This window comes from Semicossyphus pulcher, unplaced genomic scaffold, assembly GCF_022749685.1.
Source record: "Semicossyphus pulcher isolate SPU_LCO1_2020_fin unplaced genomic scaffold, fSemPul1.0.p SCAF_10, whole genome shotgun sequence".
In the NCBI taxonomy this organism is placed as follows: Eukaryota; Metazoa; Chordata; class Actinopteri; order Labriformes; family Labridae; genus Semicossyphus; species Semicossyphus pulcher.
The window spans coordinates 19,143,267-19,158,769 of NW_027211604.1; the positions used below are offsets into that span (position 1 = coordinate 19,143,267).

The 15,503-nt window shown below is 40.1% G+C and overlaps 2 protein-coding genes across 5 annotated transcripts in view; both read left to right on the forward strand.

The window, feature by feature from the left end:
• Positions 1-403: 403 nt before the first annotated feature.
• Positions 404-9,211, forward strand: LOC138601020 (leukocyte cell-derived chemotaxin-2-like). The gene is made up of 6 exons (XM_069672594.1): positions 404-434; positions 701-768; positions 4,481-4,780; positions 5,165-5,255; positions 5,574-5,719; positions 8,282-9,211. The coding sequence occupies exons 2-6, from the start codon at positions 717-719 to the stop codon at positions 8,446-8,448; spliced, it is 756 nt and encodes a 251-aa protein (XP_069528695.1). The 5' UTR covers positions 404-434; positions 701-716; the 3' UTR covers positions 8,449-9,211.
• A 2,108-nt stretch (positions 9,212-11,319) lies between these two features.
• The window catches only part of sh3pxd2b (SH3 and PX domains 2B), a 43,446-nt gene continuing 39,262 nt past the window's right edge, over positions 11,320-15,503 (forward strand). For all 4 annotated transcript variants that reach the window (XM_069672628.1, XM_069672644.1, XM_069672636.1 and 1 more), the window contains exons 1-2: positions 11,320-11,674; positions 15,050-15,130. In XM_069672628.1, coding sequence (XP_069528729.1) covers positions 11,603-11,674; positions 15,050-15,130 — 153 coding nt within the window. In that variant the 5' untranslated portion in view covers positions 11,320-11,602. The remainder of the gene's footprint in view (positions 11,675-15,049; positions 15,131-15,503) is intronic.

The window sequence follows — 15,503 nt, forward strand, 5'->3', positions numbered from 1 at the left end:
GTTGCAATATAAAAGCAGGGAAATAGTAATAAACTGTCCCTCTGAGTAAGACAATTATAATGATAAAACTTTCCCTATTAAAATTGTATTACCTGTTTTTTCTTCTGAAGAGTTTCCACTGAAGTAAAAGTATATTAACAATAAGATTCAAAGACTTGTTATATCATAAAGTGGAAGTTCAGCAGCTTTTTCTCAAAGGCCATTAAGTAGCTCTGTGTAACTTTCAGTATAGCAACAAAAAGTCAATAAAGTCAGCCTTTTCCAGTGGGTAAATGGGTGTGTTTTCTAAGGTCCAGTATCAATATTGACAGTGGGGAGGAGTGTCCTGTGGTCTGGGCTTGCAGCCTCCACAGCGGGCTGGTTTTTGCACAGTCCATGCTTTGTGTTTGTACCCACTGAGCTCACCGCCTCGCTGAAACTTCTGCAGAGGACTTGTATGTATAGTTTTATTTTCTCTCACTAGAAAAGTAGAATGTATCTGCTTCTGTTTGGCACTCGCGATTTCAGACGGCTTTATTAATGTATAAACCGAGTCAGTTTGCAAGAATACGCTTCAGACTGATGTTTTAAGGTGAAATTCGTACATAAAAAACCTTGATAAATATATATATAATGTGTCGCTTTATTTGAGAATAAAACCCACGCAACACTTAACTGCCAAGAAGGTTTCAATTTCATGTTTTCTCTCGTTATTCTGCAGATTTTTGACTCAGTCGATGATGAGACTTCTGCTGAGGGTATCTCTCATTGCAGCTCTGCTGTCATGCTGTAAGTAGCCTTCTGCATGCAAGTATGTACGCATGCATGCACACTATACCTGCATAATAACATACAGTTTGCCTGCAGTATTTATTCATGCAATAGTAACTGTATCAAGTTGTCCACCCAGACACAAACACAGATCCATGCACAAAGTGTCTACACACAATAATCATGAAAAGGCGCACTCACAGTAATTTGCCCTTCCAGTGTTCACTAATAAGTTTCCTATTATAGAAACAATAAATATCTGCCCGCCCCTGGAGTTAAGCATGAGCCCTATTAGCGGACTGTAAACTGCTGTAAACATAAACCTTGGGGGGTTTGGGGCCTTTTGCTGGTGCAAGTGGATGAGACATTTAAAGCATGATTGCATGCCTAATGCAACATTTCATAATTGCATCTAACTGTGAAAGCTTAAGGCACAATCTGACTCATCTGTTACATGACAATGAGATAAAGTGGTTCATGCCACATGTTGGACACATCTGTCATTTGCATTAAAAGGTACCCAGACATCTGTATGTCATGTTCGATATATGGACACGTCAACCAATCAGAATTGAGAGTCATGTCTTTTGGTGTATTATTTTGTTTCACCCAAATGAAAGGGACAATTGCATTCGTACGGACTAGTATAGTATCCTACTCACAGACAGAATACATTGCCACCAAAGTAAAGGTATTAAACAATTAGCAGTTGTCATACTAGGCCCTCTGTGACCCAGGGAAAGGTTATGTTCTACTCCTTATCCAAATCCCTCCTTTGTGTTTCATGTATGGTTACAAGAAAATCTCAGACAAGCTTAACCCACTTATTTCAGAATAAAACCTCTGACACTCAATTAATGACCAAAAAAAAACTACATCGTTTTTTGTGATTTTGCTAAGTCCTTAATGATGTGCATGTTTTGCCTTGTCAGATTTGGTGCAGCAAACACATTTTTGTGTTACAGAAGGGTCCATCGGGGGGACATTTCGCTAAATCAGTAGGATGGAAAAATAACAAATATGCAAACAGCAAAAGTTGTTATGCCACAGCAAGCACGCTTATTTAGCTTATTAAGTATGAGACATGACAGAAGTGTGCTTCCCAGCAAATACACTAACTACACACAATGTTACATTGGCTGGTTTGAAATCAGAACATCAGTTTAACAACTTTCATGAACAATAATAAAGTATGTAATGCCTTATGTCTAGCTTTGCTTTTTAAGCAATATCAGATGAGAGCGAGTGATGTTGTTGCCACTGAATATCAGCATTGATTCTGTTCTAGGCACGAGGCTGAAGATGATCACAGCAGTTGCTGATATTCAGTACAACATCACAATCTCGAGTGTGATATTGCTTTTATACAACAGTTATACAAGCCGCAAATAGTAGTAAAAAGTAACAATCAACAACAGATTCATTTTTGCTCCACCAACTGAACTTTTGTCGCCAAGCTACCCAAACATTCTCCTGCACTCTGTGTCTACAGGTTACCACAGATCATAACATACACGGTCTGCTGACATGTTAATTAACAGTATTCAGAACACCTGGCTGAGGCGGAGTGATGTTGTTCTCTATATCAGCACTCATGGAAGGCCTCTTGTCCAATCAGATTACTTGGTCAGAACTAACTGTTGTATAAAATGTAACAACCACCTACCAATGCGCAAACAACTATTACCAAACACCAGTAAACTCCTTCACTAAGCTTGTATTGCACCTATATTATGCACACTTACATTTTTGTCTAAAGTTTTCTAATTTTAGATCACACACAGAGGGAAATTGCTTTCCCGTGCCACAGCCAGCTACCCTGCCTGACTGTCTCCCCGTCATTAAGGCCTTCTAGTGATAAGCAGCTTCTTTCAATCACTGAGACCAGCGTGTGTTCTCGTGCCAGGGCAGCACGATTGAAATATTCTCTGTGCCTCTGAGGTTAATGGAGTTAATGAAGATCAAAGACGCATGTCTGGGCACGATAATTAGTATTCTGTCAGACTGAAAACACACTATGAATAACTGAACCGTGACTCTGTCAGTCTATAAGGACGAGTAACACAGCTCAAAACAAATGTGCCCTCAATGAGACTTTGTATAAATATTAAGAGAGTGTTACGAATAATGAGATCTGACACAAGTATTTCAGAGACATGATCGAAAGCAAGTTCAATGAACTCATCAACGTTATTCCATTACCATCCATCAGTTGTAAATGTCTAGATGGTTTGACTTTTTGCCATCTTTATTATATTACCGAATTTAAACTGCGTTGTAAAGCACCCAGCAGTTATGTGTGACTTAGTATTAAATGTATTAATGTATTAAGGTGGCAGGACACCAGACAAACGCCAACCAACTCCAGCCAACACCAACTGTTGGGTCAGTGTGCGCCGACAGTCTGTTTGTTGGTGTTTGTCGGATGGAGTTTGACATGTCCAGTCAAGTCTGGTGGAGTTGTGGAAAGTCTGACCAATGTGAGCCTTTTCCCAACAAACCCCAACATTCTGAGAGTGCGTTCCCTTGACAACTAGCCTTTACTCGCATGTGGAATATCCGTATATCAGTCCATGTATAATAGAGCTTTTTCTCAGTTTTGTTCTATTTGACGGCACCTAGTGGCGATAAATAGGAATTGCAGGCGCATACGTCTATCGTCGCTTTCCTTTTTAGACAGTTTGAGCGTCCAATTTATTATTTTTCTTTGGATTTTCACTTATTTTTGAAGTTGTATCTGTAGTCAACGATCTTTTCTTTGTTTGTTCAACCATAGTAGATTACTGTTTACTCGCAACACTTGCAGAGACCGGAAAAGCAGCCGCTTAGCTCCGCCTACCCTCTCTGGCAGACCAACCACTGCTGGTTTATGGAAAACACATCACTAACCGGCTGCCGCTTGTGATTTTTTCCACAAATGTCACCACAGACAAATTTCCCTCAGGGTACATTAAAGTTAAAGTTGATGTTGAAGTTGAAGTTGACAGACACCCAGTCGATAATACTGCAAATGCAAAGGCTTTCATCAGTGGGCCATAGGCTCAATCACCATTGTATTACCTCATTCTGCGATAGATAGTGACTTAACAGACATTTATTTACATGAAAATCTTCGAGATTATTACTTTAAATAAGAAAAAGAAAAAGTAGGCAACAAAAGTCTGTCCTGTCAGCTAATGTCTGGGCAGTGTGGAGCTGGCAGGTGGTTACGGAACATTCTAAAGGCTGCAACCAGCAACTGCCAACTTTAGAATATTGAGGTGATTTGGGCATTGTCTGGGCAGTGTGCAGCCACCTTTAAATGTGCTTCTGGATCAGGAAGTATTGATAATTATTGGTTTTCTTTCTCTTTGATCATATGTGATTGGTTATTGATTAGAATTTGGGCCCTAAAGTGAATCCACTTAACTAAAACTAAACTCACATCCTATTGAAAACTTTTTGATGGCTATATATAGATAAGTAGGTGTGTATGTGTGTAGTATAACAGATACAGTACCGTCACAGACCACCAGGGGGCCGTGGCCAACAGTTTGAGAATCCTTGGCATACTGTTTAAAGTGAGAAAGTGTCTTTATTCGTTAGAATAAAAGTACGTTGTTGAGGAAGTTTTAAATACTAAAATGATTTCCAAAATCGAAGGTAATCCAAAATATTAATCTCACCAAATTTTTATCTTCAAGCCAAATTCTGATTTTAACTCCTTGTGCACCTTTGATCTCTCCTGAAGATGTCCTGTTGAGCTGGGCTTCAGAACAGGGAAAGAGTAAAGGTGAGGAACCGCAAAGCCCTGACAGTAACATGAAGGTGAAGAGAAATTACACAGCAGCAAATGTCAGGAAGCCTAAGGCTGGATCTCACAGGAAGAAGGTGAAGCAGACAGGAAGTCAGAGCGTTTCCATGGGACCGAGAAGTACCATCATCTGCACCAGACTGGGAGACATCTACCAGCTCAAAAGATACATCTGCCAGGGTCGATACCTGAAAGACAAGTGCTCTGGGGTCAATAAGCGGCAGTGTTGTGTGCCAGGTAAAGTGACATAGTTACACATAAATTACACATCTGAAAATATTACAAAGGCTTATTTATATATACAGAAACATTTGACTGTTCTTTGCTAATTAAAGGCTTATTTAGAGTTCTTTCCTGTATGAGTCATGGAAATTTGTCAATGTAGGGCATCAATGTGTGACACAGCACTTATATAACATCAATACATCACATTTGAATAACGTCTTTCTGCTGTAAAAGGCCTTATTTCCACATGAATGGAACATGGCGTGACTCAGACTCATGAATCTTTAAATATCTTTATTTATTAACATTTTGTAGACATAATTTTTATGTTTCAGCTTTTGGAATACACTGCAGCCGCCTTTAAATATGATGTATCTTTCTCACCTGTGTCTAAAGTTGGAGCCTGGAGCGTCTTTTGCTCAGGTCACCACAACAACAGAGTGAGGGCATGCGATGGGCACGGCTGTGGAGCGTTCAACTCCAGAAGGTGATTCTTCCTGATGTGATTTGAAGCAGAATATTACTCACGCTGATACGTAAAGAGCTTCCAAATGCAGATAAGTCGTTAATGCTGCCTTCCTGTCCTTACATATTCTCTTAATCTGTATACTTAGTGGCTTCTGACATGTCTTACTGTGATCAACCGGGTTATAAGGTAAACCTGACAACAGCTCCACATCAGGGAAAATGGATTTACTTTAGTGAGCCAGACGAAGCATTTTATTAGGCAAATTTGTTGAAATATCGCCACCAGGCCTCGTAAGATAGCTGTCTTATTCAGATCCTCTCTATCTTTCTCTTACAGAGGTAATGACCTCCATAAAGCAGTGGACCTGGTGTGTGATGACTACGGTATTGTCAGCACGCCGTTCTCCGGCACTCTGGCAGGTCCAGTGAGTCGGAAAGACCCTGCTGGGAATCAGTATGATGGGGTCAAACTTCTCAACGATGGTAAGGAGAGCTCAAAATCAGTACAATCTGTCAAAGCGAGTCCATCAAGGAAAGGAAGCTTCTGAATATTATTAATCGTCTAAAATTTAAGGATTCAGGCTTATAGATGTTTATTTAGAAGAAACCAATTCCAGAGTCAGGGCTTCTGAGTGCAACTTTCTACTCAATAAATCAGTTAATTTATACTTAATGATGACTGTAGAATAAATCCAACAAGACTTGATAAGCTATGCAGGCGCTTGATGTAAAGTTTTGGCAGAGAGGCAGACTGTGGAGAAGTCCACAAAGACTTTTAATGTTTGTAACAAATTGCATTATATTCAAAACTAATAGTTGATGACATTTGACTTCTCTGTGCACACATTTTAATCTACTGGTTGCATTAGAGGAAAGGTCTGGGGAGCGCCAAAGACAGAAGGAATAATTGTCTCGGAACCTTTAATGTCTGCTCCAAAGTTTGTGCCAATCTATGAGGTAAATATAGAGATATTTCTCTATATAAAGGTGACTGCACACTGCCCAAACAAAGCCCAGCTCACCTCAACATTATGAAGTCGGCAGTTGCTGGTTGCAGTCTTCAGAATGTTCCTCCACCTTGTTTCTGTCGTTATAGACAGTATATACTGAGTCAAGGGCGAAGTGGCCCTGCTGGCCATTCTTCTTGGCCAACAGGGCCACTCCATCCACGACTTAGATACACAGTAATATGGCTATAAAACAATTATATCTAACAGCCAGCAGGGGGAGACTCCACTGGTTGCAGGGCAGAAGTCCAGTTGTATGAACCAGAAAGGAAACTGTCCGTACTTCTCAGCTGATTTATTATCTCAGTAAAAATGTTCCTAATGAGTTTATGGTGTCAATCTCTGCTTTGAAGTCTGCTCTTCAATACAGCATGATATTCATTTAAATGTAAATTATGGTCCCATTTAGAGTAGAATGGAAGATATAGCAGAGAATGCTGTGGCCCAAATACGGTCACTTTTTGTTCCAAAAAACTGAGATGGTGACGGCCAAAAGGACACACTCAAGGCCTCAATATGTCACAGTGGCTAGGCCCACTTTAGTCTGTGGTTGCTGCTGGACAAAAAGTCAAAGAAAAACAAGACATTCATGATGATATTTGTTACGATATTTGAGTCAGGACCAAAGTGGTGGATTGACCAACTGGCTGACCAACATTGTTATCAGCTATGTTGCTAGCTTGACTTAAAATCAACGTGCACATCCGCTCTGCTCTATCCTCTCATACTCATATTTGCTACAACAGAAAATCAAGAAAAATCCGGTTTTATTGACCCACTGTAACCTTGTGATGGTTAGGGCAAAGGTGATGTTGGGTTATTATGGTGTAGGCGTTCGATAGGGATGAAAAGAAGGAGTGATTTAGAAGGATTAGTGAAGGTGTTGAGATTGGGGCTGAGACTCTATTGAACTCCTATTTGCCTCTAACACAAGGACCCAGCTGCATGTGAAACCCCATCAAAGGCTGGTAATGACCCCCACTAAGGGCCGTCATTACAGAACAAAGCATCGCATCAGCATTTGTGTTGGTGGTGCCAGGCGGAGGAGCGCACGCGTGCTTTTGTGATGTACAGTGTATCTGTGTCTGCATACATGCTTGCATGAGTGGGCGTGATTTTGAGAGTTAAAAAAGCACCGGAGTGATGAGTAAACATCATTAGTCCTCATTCTGCCTCTACCCCTAATTGAACTTTATTATCAGCAGAACACATGTACTGTCAGCTCCTTTCATCTGGGGTAAAAGCACAGACATGATTAGACATCACAGAGACACATTACCTCGCCATGATACCCACATTACAGCTGAGAGACTCATCATTAGGAGCACGTAGGATTTAATGATGGCGGTGAGTCGTGGACTAGCCTACTTTTTAGTTGTTTGTTTCTTACTTAGCTGATGCTTGTTTTTATCTGCAGGATGGAGAAAGCAGACTTTATTCAGTTGATCTATTCAGGATTATAAATGAGAGAAGTGGCCCGCCACCTTCACATTTCATGGGTCTATTTGTCTCAGGGCCTAGACATGGATTTGCTCTACATTTGTACAAGTTGAAGGCCTATAGAGTGCATTAAGAGAGATTTATAACTTTTAAAAGGCTTTGCCAAAGGTAACAGAAATGCAAAAGTCATATGAAACTCTTTTCTTTTCTCCAACAAATGCATTGATTGTTTAGAGCGATTGATTTGTGTTTTACACGTCCTGTGGGTTAGAAACAGCATTCTACTGAGGTGTCATTAAACTCAACTGCAACCACCCATTCCATTGACTGGAGTCAGAAATATGTGATTTTATTTCTCACAAATCTACCCCAGGATAGGACTAAGAACAATCTGACTTCAGAGGTATAAATTAGTCTTACCTCTATATCACAAAAAAGTCACTGGTATCCTAAAATCAAAGACAGGAAGAGTCGTTTTCCAAAACATAGGTTTGGGATAAAACTAAATATGCCTATTATACTGTATAATAAAACAAATTACACAGGTCCAAGCAAGACATAACAGGGCAATAATCTCTCTTCTTTCATTCTCACATAGTGCACTGTGTGAAGATATTCAACGTCCGTCCCTACCGTTACATCGGCCCGGTGGTTCAGGGAGAAGCTTTGGGTTATGTGTTGCCGCTGCAGGAACGTTTCTCCGGCATCACGTCTCACCTGGAGCTGCAAATGTGTGACGGCTCTGACCCTTCCCCTTTCATATGACCTCATAGCCTTGTGACATTTCGTATGACCTCTAACACTAAAACTACTTTTGACTTTTGCCTAAAACAACCTCTGACTTTCATCTTAAATATAACATACTGTATCCACTCAGATTTCAAAAGCCATATTTACCCATGTCCCTGCAGATATAATCCGACCTTCAAACTTTTCTTTGCCCAGAAAATGAGCACATTTAATTCAACAACCCTCTTACAGCCCTTATAATATCACATAATCAATCAATTTTTATTAATATAGTGCCAAATCACAACCAAAGTTATGTCAAGACACTTAACAAAAAGAGCAGGTCTACACCGTACTCTTTTTATGTTATTTAGAGAGAGACCCAACATGAATCCACCATGAGCAGTACTTCGCAACATTTGGCAGCAGTGGCAGAAAAACTTCCTTTTAATAGGCAGAAACCTTGGCCTGTGATAGAGCAGTCTCAATTCTCCATCCTAGAGAAAAAAGCCTTACATAAATGTGGTCCTCTTAATGATAGTATTTCAAGAAGAACGTCTCTCTTTATAGGAACTCCATTTTCCTTCCAAATGACGAAGTGCATCGTTCTTTTAAGCCTTTGTGTGACTGATAATGCTTTTTTAGCCTTTTGTATATTTTCCAGTTAATGCTCTTTTCTTAAGTTAACTGGAAAAAATAAATATATGTTATAATTATAACTCTTGCATACTCATCCCCCTTTAGCCCTCTCCCCAACATGGACTTGTATAACCCCTCTTATATGATCTCTGTATTTGAATGATGCAATAAATTCTTTACTTTCGTTTCTGCTTTTGGCTTTTTGGTGGTTTTTATCTCCCATGACCCGACTGGAAGTTTAAATTGAGAAGTCACATTTTTTCATAAAGTGTCACATAGAATAAGCTTAATTTCCTCAATTTTATTCTGAATTGTAACTTGCAATGACAGTCCTGACATTTTCTCCATAATGAATCCGTCATTTCATATTAATCAGCTGCTACTCTGCCCGGGATGTGCCTTGTCAGACAGGGAAAAACTGCCACATGTACAGTGTAAATGCAATGACTACAACACACCAAGAGATGGAGCTGTATTGCAACAAAATTGTATTTCAAATCTCTAACATAGTCCATGGACAATATGTTGCAAAACTTTGAAATGTTTTAGTGTCACTTATCAAATAATTACAGTAAATTTAAAACTTAATTATAGGATTTATAGGAATCATGTGATTACCAGGAAGTATCAGGAGTTATTAAAAGCTACCAAACACAGCTGTAATCATTTTATGACTAAGAGAGGAATAACCACGTAGGCCCACAAGTACGGGACATCAGATGATGCAGTCACAGTGACTCAAGCTCAACAGTTCCACCCTTACATCCTAATTCTAAATAAATTGTCCACCACTGTTAGGAACTACCCTCAACAGAAACATACCCTTTTACCAGACTCTGTACATGAAACCTGTAGTGGATTTAGGTTGAAAATAATTTCAATGTCACCGTCCATATGCACAAGCAAGTTTGAGCATACTGTTTACCTCTTGATATTTTCGAATTGGCCAATAGGGGGTGCAACCAAATATAAAAGGACGTACATATGGACATACATCAGTGAAGTAAAGCTGGTTTCATTCATTCAGCCTAAAATAACAAATTTGCCCCCTTTAGGATCTGTCCAACCAGGACAGTTTAGTACAGCTTAGTGTACGCCAGGGTAGAATCCAGCAGTAACCTGGCCATGCCTGAAAGACTGATTCATTCAATTAATTTGAAAAAAAAAGTATATGCAAATACAGTAACCTACGTATTACTGTTAACATCTGAACAACAAACCTAAGAGTGTGTTAACTTTTAGTAAATTATGAGCTGAAAGTTTGAAACAAAGTTTGCTAGCTAGATAGCTAAAAGTTGCTCATGAACAGTAAGCTACAAGTATTGACAAAACTGTTAGAATATATTAGCACAAAGTAAGGAATAGCTTTAAATGGACAGCTAAAAGTTAAACACTTGAAACGTAAGGTATCTAGTAAGTAACGTAAGAAACGGTTATCTTAAAAGTTCTAAATAAGCTAGCTACTTAATGTTAAATGGTTAAAAACAGTGAGCATAAACTAGGGTTGAAATAACTATGGCTAAACCGTTGATGTGGTTAGCTTTAGCATAAAATAATGACTTAATGGTGGTAAAGTCCATGGTTTAAGTAGCTAACTTAGAGTAATAGTTAGATACATGGTTGAAATGTCCAGCTTTTGCCACTTAAACTGGTCACGTTAACTTTAAATGTTAACGTTTAACGTCCATTGTTGTTGTGAATACAGACCAAAGTGACCTGAAAGGTTGACAACTGAGCAATTTAAGACAAATGTTACAATATCTACTTTAATATCTTAAAATTCATACCAGATGTATTCAGCTTATCTGACAAGGCCAAAAAAAAAAAAAGGTTTAAATTAAGGTTGAATCTGATATAAAGGGTCTGTAATGCAGTGTTGTGTACATAAAATAGAGAGAAATAACAATGGCAAAGTAAGGTATAGTATAGTGAGACAAAGTGATAATATTGTAAGAAGAGTGCCTCCATTAATGAGATGAATAGCTGTATGCTCTGCCCTTGGGCATGATATGTTTGAGTGCTACCTCAAATATATTCATTAATAATTCGCTCTTCAAGGCAACCCAGATTTCATTGTCCACTTTCTGTATCATTGACATCATTACTTCGATACAAATGAGTACAGCCTTAAGTTTTGGCTTAAACCAGTGTCTGAATGATCCTGCAGACCGTGTGGTTTGCTGTGACGCTGGAGGGTTGGTCCATGGAGCATTGTGTAGCGTCCCAGTCGCTCTAATGGGAGTGGGCGAGCTGGGATAGGCTGGGAGTTTGGTTGGAGCAGTCAGCGGGACGGGACTAGGAAAGGGGAAACGAAGAACCAACCGATTACTAACTTCTGCGTTCCTAGCGGCTGAATGTTGGACAGGAAATTTGACGTAGACAGCCTTTACGGAAAATAGCATTTGTTGCGTTCAGGGGTCACGGATCTGAGCGGCGCGGATGACAAAAGAAGCGACGCCGTGCAAACTTTCTCAACCGGGTTTGATCGCTCGTTAAACCCAACCGGGAATTCTGTTTTTCTTTTCAACGGAGGCGTAAAAAAGAGGACATCATGCCACGGCGTACCGTGCAAGAAGTAACAGTGCAAGATGTCCAGAAGAGGAGAAATCCGAACAAACACTACGTAAGTCTCATTTAATGATTACAACAGCAGCGCTTCGCTGCTAAAAAGCGAGCAACAGATCGAGGTTATGTTGCAGTTCTTCTCCCTTTCCTGTCGGTTAAAGTAAAAACAAAGAGAGTGTCAAATTACAGTTAACCAAGCCAGCCGAAATGTACAGTTAGACTTCTTTGACTTACTCAACACACATTGTGATTATATTACGAAGACTTTAAGCACCAAACTAAATGGATAAGCAGATTTAGTAACTTGAAACAACACAGTAAAAAAAAGCCTACTATAAACACTTGAGCTTGGCAGCCTTAAAGAGTTGCATGTTCTGGTTTAAGTTGTTCCTTCGTCTGTTCCAAGTTGAAATTATATCAACCTATATCTTAAAACTGAATCCAACTGTTGGATTATGGAGTTGTCAGTTCTTTGCTTGTGTCAGAGATTTAACCAGAAACTTTTGCCATAATTTACTCCTCAGGGAGATTGGAATTAGTATTGTTTTGAGTAATGTAAGAGGCACTCAAAGTGGTCTGTCTCATGTGACCTAACACCATCCCTCAGTCTGCAGACCTTTAAGTGACTATAAGCAATTGAGAATCACATGTATATATGTGAATATAAGCATTGTACTAATTTCACAGTCTGCAGTCTCTTCCAGTGTTTCTCATACTGCCACCAGTGTGCTGCCATCACTGAGCAAGCTCCCAAAAACATCTTAATGGGTAAATCAATTCAGTCCACAAACCGTCCAGACTAATCCCCTTGAGGAAAGAGTTCAATATGAGCGTCAGAGCTTTGTCATGCCTCAGGCTCTTTAATTTACTCTGAAGAAAACCATACCAACAGGCGCTGGCAAACCAGGAAGAAAGACAAGCAGGGTTCCTAAGGTCATCACATTTAACCCAGTGCAGTGTTTGAACAAAGGAAAAGCCTTACTATTACGTCATCATATGGCACTTGTAGTTTTATGAAGTTTTGTGGTACAGTTTTCATTTATGCCAGAGTTTTATTTTAATCAAAAATGTCTGCTTTTTGCTTAATGCATTCATAATTAGACTGTTTACGCAGCTTAGCTTTTTTTTGCTGTGTTCAGTTGACAGAGGGATGACATCATGTTGTCTAGGAGATGTCAGGTGATAAGAAAGTCATTATCTCATTAACAGTGTCTTTACTGCCATACAGTGTCTGTGCCAATTCAGGGCATCTGAGTCCTATCACTGTGTGTGGGGAAGGAAACAAACAGGGAGGGAAGGAAAATTAAATTGTGGATTATTTTTTTGTCTCAACTATTATTCCCCACTGGTGCTGCAAAGCTTGTGTGGGAGGCAGAAATGTCAGAAAGACAAAGACCCTTTTCTTAGTTTTCTGCAATTCACATACAATGGAGCTTTCATCATTCTTGTCTGAAATTGAGTTAGTGGGACAATGTATGTGGGTGAAATTTTCTGCCAAAGTGCTCACAGTCAGTGTAAAGTAACACATATGACATCATATGATCTAGAGAGCCAACAGGGAGAGCCACTGCCAAGGCCTTAGCAGGTGTTCGTGTTAGTCCTGTGTACATGGTGTGTGCCTGTGTGTGCGCCCGTATGCATTTGTTGGTTTGCATCCATGTATGTGTGAAAATGATGCCTGGGGTTATGGGACCAACAGACCTCATACCGCTGTGAGTGTTAGCGGTCAAGGACACAGAGTTCTCGAGGTCCGGTCCTGTGTCTTCTCCATCTGTCTCTTTGCACTCTGGTGCAGCCCATGTTGTTCTGTGCCTAATGGTACTGGCTTTACACGTGCAGGCCCGGACAAAAAACCCTGGTGCTGTGGTTGAGAGTACAGACAGCATTACTCTTCTCTTCATCTGATTTGAACACATCATATAGAAAGGAAAAAGACACTTCTGAGGAGATATTTTTTGATAGCCAGTGACAACATTGACTAGAGAAGCTTAACAGTTACAGCTTTCCTTTTATTCCTCAGAGCTATGGCTTCTAGCCTCATTTGCCATCGCACATGTGGTACTTGTAGTCTATGAAGCTTTTTTGGCTTAATTATTTGTATAGACTATAGCAATGAGAAAAAGCTCATTATATGCTTTCTTTTTGAATATAATTGTACATCTTAAATGTTGTGAATTTGGGAAGTAGTAGTTTCCTACAATAATACCTGGTAAATAACCCCTCTCCTCATTGGTTTAAAGGGGACATATTTTAGCTAGCAATCAATTCTAATGTGTTTTTATTAGACGTGTGGGGGAGCGGCTGCACTGCACTGTCACTCCAAAGTTGTAGAAAACATGGCTGCTCTACTATCGGTTATTCGGCCTGAAATCTTGACAACGACTTGACTACAAGCTCGTGCAAGAGGGCAGCCTGAGGTGAATGACGATTGGTCGATTTCAGCGTAAGCAAGGCTCTACATAGAAACCTGCAGCTGTTCAGACGGGACCTTTTTAAATATGTCATTCTGGAAAAACACAGAATTATGTAATTTTCACTTTTTCACCGTGAACAATAAACACCCAAAAATGTGAAACCCATGAAAATATCCAGTTAAAGATATGGCCCCTTTAAGGACACACATGGAATTTGGTATTAAAACTGTTTATTTGTTTTGTTTTTTTGAATGATGACAGCCTCCCTGCTGGCCTGTACAGCTCCTGTAGTTGGCCCATGCGTGGCCGTATCTGACTCCAATGCCTTGAAAGAGAGAGCGAGGCCAGGAAAGGTCTGGGAGTGGGGCCAGCAGCATTCAGCCAGACACAGCAAGCCACTGGGGAGTTTCCAATCACCTCCCTGCCTCTCCCCTCATCTTCTTTAGAGAACAAAATAAAGAAATGAGTCTGTTTCCTTTAGACTGCAATCAGTAGGATAGATGCTTTTGGTTAGATGTGTTGTAATGTTTTACTGTTGTTGATACAAGGCAGATGGAATTTGCAGTTTCACATCTAGAAGACTTTTTTTAACTCTTGCCCACGATGGAAACAACACCTTAACCCTGTATCCAAATGTGTGTGTGCTGTATAAAAGGCGCAGACTATATCAACTTTATATATTTTAATGGTGGCTTCAGCTGCACAAGTGTTTTTTGCAATTCCTGCCGCAGAAAGATCACATATTTAAATCTACCGCATACAGAATAATGACTTCCTCTACAACAGGAAGTAATAAAGATAATATCCATATTGCATTCCTGTGAGTGGATGATTACACTGACTGCTGCCTGATGTTGTGACAACAGTGCTTTCTGTCATTCCTTCTCTAGGACTCACAGCAACGTCAGTCACTGGCGCAATGAGTCAGGAGTGATGCCTGAGAGGGTTTACATTTTTAAGTTGTTGACAATCATGGTTTTTTTGAATGTTGCAATTATATTTGTCTTTTGCTTTTCCAGGTTTACATCATCAAAGTGTCCTGGAGCGATGGCAGTACAGAAAGCATTTACAGACGCTACAGCAAATTCTTTGACCTGCAGGTGAGTGAGCGTGCTAGTGTGTGCATGTTTTACTGTATGATGCTGTGTCTTGGTATGGGGGTAAGCATCCAGGTCAGGAATGGAGGTACTCTCTCCATACAGCTCTGTCCCCCTGTAGACCTAGTGCTTGTAGCCAATCTCTCCCTGCTCCACCCATATAACCCTGGTAATTACATTGTGCGAGAGGAGCCGGAAAATGTCCCAATGAGGTTAATGGAGGACAGTGATGAATGCAACGACCGCACTGATGACCACAGAAATGTCTGAATCATTCTCTAACATCACGCTGGCAGTGTGTGTTGCTCAAGGAGGGAATCTCATTAGTATCCTAGATTCCCTTCCTCTTTTGAAGGTAATGGATCCGAGGCCCTGG